The sequence below is a fragment of the Lathamus discolor genome, chromosome Z, assembly GCF_037157495.1.
Source record: "Lathamus discolor isolate bLatDis1 chromosome Z, bLatDis1.hap1, whole genome shotgun sequence".
Lineage (NCBI taxonomy): Eukaryota > Metazoa > Chordata > Aves > Psittaciformes > Psittacidae > Lathamus > Lathamus discolor.
In genome coordinates, this window is record NC_088909.1 from 112110609 (window position 1) to 112117510 (window position 6902).

The window sequence follows — 6902 nt, forward strand, 5'->3', positions numbered from 1 at the left end:
ACAAGTTCACCTCTCCCCAAAGGTAACAACGTTCGCTGCCTGCAACTGCCTCCTTGCAAAGGAGTGCATTTCTTTGCATTTCCACTATTTCTTTTATCCGTGCTATTATTCCTTATTCAGATGTTGCAAAGAATACAAATACAGACACTAAAAATACTTCCTTGCTAATACAGTTTAAGCAAAAGAAGAAATAGATCACTCAGAACAGGGCATGCTAATAGCCTTAGCAAAGTTGGAGTAAAGAAGTGGTTAAGGATCTAGATGATTTAATCCACTTTTAAGAAAAGGTTTTACAGTGAGCAATTAGATGCTGTTTAAGGAATTAATCACTAATGGGTCATTAACTCTGACTGCTATTGTACAGTTAACAACCGGAGGCAGGATTATTAGACTCAGCACCCAATTAAGGAGAAGATATTTACAACAAAATGAACAAATGAGCTTTTAAAATGGAACGGGACGGTTTGAGGGAAGTGTAGGAGCACAGAGAAGCAGGCAGGGCCCAAGGGAGCCCTGATTTTCTTCATGCCTCTGTCCCTGTCTTTCTTTGGGCAATATTAACCTGCCTGTGCCCACTGCTGCTTGGCTGTTGAACTCATTGTTTTTAGCAATAAACTCACAGCTTTCCTGGAATGACGGGACAGCACAGTTTATGCATTACAGGGTTCACATGTGCAATCCATAGCAGAAAACCTGCTTGATGTGTCAGTAAAAGAACAATCGCCACAGCTTGAGGTTGTCTTTCACTCCTTACTCCCAGGACTGTAATGGAAGTGAGGATCTGGTTTGTTTTCTGCTGTCATACTTTTCTCTAGTGTTAGTCCCCAAGCACCTCAACCAAGCAACAGTGCTGACAGCACTGATCAGAAAGTTGGGAGGGGGGATTCCAATGTCTTTACAGGCTCAGAAGATCTGGAAGCAGCAGAGAGGGAGGGCAGGGCTGTCAAAATGGGGAAGAACATCACTGACATCTCGGGGGGTTATTTGCTCATCAAGAGCAATAAGCACAGGCAGGAATCGGGCGCCAGTTGAACGTGCTCGCACGCAGGAGGGTTTTGGGCATCAGAGCCACAGCTGGACCACAGCCGAGTAATGACAAGAGGGATTGTTCCCATGGCGAGGAGGAGGAAGAGTGCGCGGAGCCTGCGCCATCATTCGTTAGTGTGCGTCGCTACTGACGCAGCCCGGGGTGTGCGGGCACTTCTTGAGCACACCAAGAGGCATCCTTCCTTTGTAGCACCCTTGGTGATGCCAGCAAAGCTCACCTGGCAAAGGACCGCTGGAGTGAGACTTGAGCCCAAAGAAACAGTTTTTGTTCTTCTCCTGTTTCCCCCTGAGTTTACTGAGGCCTCTCCACAGAGTTAGCAAAGTACCTCCCTGGTTCTGAGAGCAACAGCATTTTCTTTCCCTAACAGCAGGGCACCTTCTTTGCCAGGGAAGCAAAGAGCAGTGTGCTGGGAAGGCTGGGCACCACCATGGCCGTATGTACAGTGGCCGTACACCATGGCCCAAGCAGAGCTACATCCCCCCTCCGTTCAGTGGGGAGCACTCGCTGGGCCTCCCTGCACCCCCCAGAGAAGAACAGGGAAGAGAAGCCCAGGCACAGTGTGAGCTCTGCCCCAGAGGCAGGTTGGATCTGCAGGGACGCTGGGGAGAGAGGAAAAGGCATTTCAAAATAGAGGGATTCCTATTATTATCTGTAAAAGAAGCTCTCCAGACAATAGGTGGGGGCTGCTGAGGAGAAGGCTGTGAAGGGATGTTTAGAAACTGCTGTCTAAGGTTAAAAAGCTCTCTGAAGTGAAGCTGAACAAAGCTGACATACTTGTTTCTGACAGGACTCTTAAAAGATACGCACAGATTGTGAAAATATAATTAGACGCCAGCCTTTGTCTGGCCACAACGAGTGGGAAATGGTGAAAGGAGAGGTCTCCCAGTCTGCATTGAATCATCCCCAGGACACAATGAGGGCACTTGTGCATCCTTCTCTCTTCCCTAATGAGAAACGTTAATTGCCACAACCTCCAGAGTGTGTAGAGCACCCTGTGCCCAGCGGAGGAGAAGGGGTGTTTCATTACAGCTTCTCAGCCCCATTACAGGCAGTAACGGAGATAATGGAAAAGAAAGATGCCACAGTTTTAGTTTCAGCAGCCTGGCGATGGGCACCGTGCGAGCAGGGGAGCCAGCTCAGCTCAGCACCGTTCTGGCCCCTGGGGGCTGCACGGGGCAGGATGCACCCTGTGGGCCCTGCTGACAGCTCCATGCTCCCGGTGCCCGGCAGCTACTGCCCATCTCCCCCAGCCAGGCCTGTCCCAGCCCCCTGCGGTCCCCGGCAGCTCAGACCTGGCCAGAGCAGACCGTTTGGGTGCACAGCACCACGCACAGCCCTCACACAGGATGTGCCATGTGAGGGTGCAGCAAAAGCAGAAAACCCTCCCCAGGTAATGCAGGCCTCGGTTTCCAGCCACCTTACACAGCTCCTCACCCTACTGCAGCTTTTATTGCAACTAAAGTGTCCAGCCAAGGAGGGAGAGCAAAGATTGTTTTCTTTTCTAAGCTATGATCAGGCCCCTAACTCGGCAGGGCACGTGGAAAAGGGAATTAAAAGGACCACAAAATACAAAGCAAGTCAAGGCATGGGGGAAAGGCTGGTGCAAAGGACATCCCTCTTTCACCTGGCTGTCCACAGAGCAAGAGCAGGGCGAGGGTGTCCCTTGGGCGTCCCAGGAGCAGCATTCCCTGCGGGTTTCTCCCGGGGGCCGAAGAGGAAGTTCAGATTGTCTGCCAGGGTTTGCCGATGGATTGGATGTGCTCCTTGGCCTTCAGCCGCAGGGCGGCAATGCTGGTGTTGCGGGGGTCTGCCTCGTCCAAGGGGAACTTGTCCACAAATGTGGCTCCACACTGGTATGGCGGCGGTGGCCCCATAGCCCCCAGCGGCTGCAGAGCGTGGGTCACTGCTGGAGAGTTCAGGAAGGGCGGTGGGGTGTAGGTGCCGGGCAGGCTCTGCGGCGAGGACACGAAGCCGGGCAGGCTCTGCAGGGCCGTGCTGCTGGGCACGGGTGGGCTGAGCCACGTCTCCAGGGGCAGGTTGCTGCTGAGAGGACCCATGGGTGTTGCCTGTGGCGAGCGGTTGAAGGAGAGGATGGGTGAGTCCTGCAGCTTCATGGAGGTCACTTCCAGCTTCTCCTGCCGCCTCCACTTGGCCCGTCTGTTCTGAAACCACACCTGCGGGCAGAGCGGCGTTAGCCGGGATGACACCGGGCGGACCGGCTGCCCCCGCGAAGGGCAGAGGCTCTGCCCCGGGTGCAGCGGTGCACACAAAGCAGAGCGAGAGGAACACACGGAGCGGCAGCCGGCGGGGCAGGGGGGCTCAGCCGCGCTGCCCCCGCGGGCTCGGCAGCCCCGCAGCCCCGCGCTCGGCGGGGAGCCCCGCCACGGGGAGAGCAGAGCAGCATGAGCCGGTGGTGCGGCCGGCCCGTCCTGCCTCCCCTGCCCGCCCGACAGTGCCTGCCTGGCCGCCCTCCTGCCCTGCCCGTCCGGCTCAGCTGCCCGCAAGCCTCCGCCCGGGGTCACAACCGTTTCGCCTGCCCCGGGCCGGGTCATGCCAGCCAAAGGGCAGCGGCCGCGGCTGCCGGATGGAGAACGGCCCCGCGCTGCAGCCCCGTGGGGCCGCTCTGCACGCACCGGTCGGTGCCAGCGGTGCGGTGCCGGGCTGGGCTCGCGGGCCGGTGCTGCTCCGGCCGCCGGGAGTGCGGCTCCACGCCGGGCCGGGGGCTGCCGGCTCCAGGAACGCGCGGCTGTGCCGGGCCAGGCCATGAGGGGTTCCCGGGGCCGGGGGCTGCCAGTGAGGGCATTACCTGGACGCGGACCTCGGGCAGGTTGACCTTCATTGCGAGCTCCTCGCGGCTGTACACGTCGGGGTAGTGGGACTTCTCGAAGGCGCGCTCCAGCTCGTGGAGCTGGTACGTGGTGAAGGTGGTGCGGTTCCGCCGGTGCTTCTTCTTGGGCTGCTCCTCGTCCGACGGCTTCCCCTCGCCGCCGCTGCCGGCGGGCAGCTCGGGGCTGGCGCTGCCGGGGCAGTACGGCTCTGGCGGGGGAAGACCGGGGTGTCACCGGGAGGGCGACCTCCCCGCCGGGCGCGCCCGAGGGCGAGCCCCTTCGCCCGCCCGCCCCCCGGCGCCTCCCGCCCGCCGCGCTCACCTTGGAAGCGCTCGGCGCGGGCCTGGGGCTCGGCCGGCGGCGGCTCCCCGGTCATCTTGGGGAGGCAGTGCCGGGCACCGCGCCGGTCCGCCTCCTTGGCGCTGCCGGCGCTGCCGTCGGGCGGGAAGGGGCCCAGCATCCCGTCCTCCTTGGTGAACCCCAGGATGGCCTCGATGCTGTGCAGCCTCGACGGGTTTCCCCCGGGGCTCCGCGCCGCCTGCGCGGACAGCGAGAAGGCGCCCTCGGCCATGGCGAGCGGGGCGCCGGGCGGGTGCATGGGGCTGCCGGCCCGGGGCCCCGGCACGGCGCTGCGCTCCCGCCCGGCCCCGGGGCGGCGCGGGCAGCTCTGGCACGGCGCCGCCGGGCGGGCTGTGGCCTCCTTGGGGCGGGGGAGGAGTGCCGGGGGGCGGTGGGTGAAGGGGAAGGCGAGGCCCCCGCGCCACTCGGCACGGAGGCAGGGCATCCCCGCGCCCCGCCGGCAGGGCCCGCGGCCCCCCCGCCCCGCCCCGCCGACCCTGGTCCCGGCCCCAGACGGCGCCGGGCGATGCCATCCAGGGCCCTCGAGGCGGGGCGGGCCCAGCCCGCGGCTGCTGCCGGGGTCTGCTCGCGGCCGCGCTGCCCGCCGAGACCCGCAGCCGGGGCCCCGGGGCCGTGCTGCCGTCGGAAACCGTCGTGGGACCGGCGGCTGCCGGGCCCCGGGGAACCGGCCGGGACGGGGCGGGAGCCGCTTGTCGGGATTGCGGCGGACGGTGCCGGGAAAGCGGCTCCAGGTCCACGGAGGGGCTGGGGAGGGACGGGAGAGCGGGAGGCCGGGGCCAGCTCTCGGTGGGGCTCAGCCCTGCGCTGCTCTGCGGGCTCTGGGAGCTGCTCGGAATTTCTCCCACTTAGCTCCAGCCTAGATCCGTCCCTGGCATTTTCTAAGTGCGTCGGTTTCATGGGCAGCCTCTCGAGATGACATGCAGGAGGATGCCGTGGCACTATCCTGTGTCAAATGCGAGGGTAAAACGCACTGAGGGTAAAAGCTGATGCTCTGGTCCCCTGCTGGGCTCTGCCCTGCACCGCGCCGCCTTCAAGACCTTGTGAAGGTGCGTGCTGGCTTTTTTTGCGGTGGATGGATTCTGCAGAAGGAGCTGGGCTCAGCCTTCACAGGTGTGGGGAAAGCACTGGCTTTCTAAGGACACTTTCCAAGATACTGGTATGGGACAGACCCTGTGGGGAGAGCTGGCTCTGTGGTCTTGTCCTCTTGGACAGAAGTAGGGTGGGAGGCTGGAGGGCAGGGCATGGCTTCATGGGAGACCACAGAAGGCTTTTGGAGGTAAGGCAGAGAGCCAAGTCCCAACCCTCCCTTTGTGCTTGGCCTGATGGAGGACTTGGACTTGGCACAGTACTTAACCAGGCAATGGCCTCATGTCTCCTGCCTCCAAGGTCCTCCTTCCTGGAGCAGTATTTATCCCGCTTTTCTCTTCAGTTTATCACTTTTTCATGGTAGCACTTGCGAATTCCTCTGCGGCACCAAGTGAAGTGACAAGCACAGTAACATCCAGAGCCTGCACTCAGCTTTGAAGATTCTTCTGTTTCAAGCCCGAGGAGAGTGTATGTGAATGGACGCTGCCGCTGCTGCTTCCAGATGTATCAGCTGTTCTAATAAAAGCTGTGACCTCTCTCAACAAATCTGCATGTTCCCTCCCTGCCCCAGCAGGATGCATTCTGTGTAGTTTCTTCCAAGAGGAATCACTTCAAACCAAAGGTTGTCAGTGCTTGCCTCTGCCGGTGCCCACCTTTTGGAGGTTTATGGTCTGGCGTTCCAAAGTTAATTCCTTGTGGAAGTGCTCAGCTTTTCCTGGCTCCAGGTGAGCTTTGCCTTACTGCTCCGGGGGGCTGGGGCCGAAAGAACTTAGCCATCCATTGGCAAAGAGGGAAGAGGCCAACAGAAGAGACAAGAAAAGGTTAGTGTGGCTTTTGTGCACAATATGAAAAGCAAGTCAATGCCATTGTAGGGGCATTGGAGGGTACTCAAAGCAATCAGCCAGGGGCCATTGTGTTCCTTTAATCTACATGTGTGTTTCCCAAGAACTCCATTAGTGAAGATGAATGAACTGTGCAATGTCCCTAATTTCTGCTAATTTGGCGCTAGGGTTTCATGGCACTGCAACCAGCACAAAACGTGCCTGGCCCTCCAGAAGCCCTGGGCAAACTTGGGAATGGGCTTTACTTGTGGCCTGGTACAGATGCTGCTTTTAGGTCACCTGTCAAAATTGTCAAATACAGGGACAAGACACAATGGTTTTGGCTATAATGCAAAAGTAGAGCAAAAGACCTTCCACCCCCAAAGCAGGGCACACGTTCCATACGGTACAGGAGAGATCTTCCTCCCTAAGAGAGGAGGGTCCTCCTTATTACAGTTGCATTCACTGTATGGAACTGCATTTGTCACTGGAGCATCCCTCATGAAGGCAGTGGAGCTGTAAAACTCCTGACACTCCCCACCCCTTCCCCTCCCACAGCAGAGCAGGGAGCAGCCCTGACCCCTCCAGCTCCAGCTCCATCCTTTCCCTCTTGCTTTGCTTCAGGCACAGAGTGTGGTGGCACACTGCACTGCTCTGGGGGGAGGAAGTCTAACAGTTCCTCTGGTAATCATAGACTGACACAGAGATGTTAGGATGGCAAAGAAAGGTAACTGAATATCCCCCTTTGGGTCTAATGTG

At 59.3% G+C, this 6902-nt stretch overlaps 1 protein-coding gene across 1 annotated transcript; it reads right to left on the bottom strand.

Moving 5' to 3' along the window:
• Positions 1 to 2559: 2559 nt before the first annotated feature.
• Positions 2560 to 4520, bottom strand: LOC136005107 (retinal homeobox protein Rx2). The gene is made up of 3 exons (XM_065662262.1): positions 4198 to 4520; positions 3855 to 4084; positions 2560 to 3222 (listed from the first exon to the last, which is right to left on the bottom strand). Exons 1-3 carry the CDS (start codon positions 4472 to 4474, stop codon positions 2770 to 2772), a joined length of 960 nt encoding a protein of 319 aa, XP_065518334.1. The 5' UTR covers positions 4475 to 4520; the 3' UTR covers positions 2560 to 2769.
• Positions 4521 to 6902: the final 2382 nt, after the last annotated feature.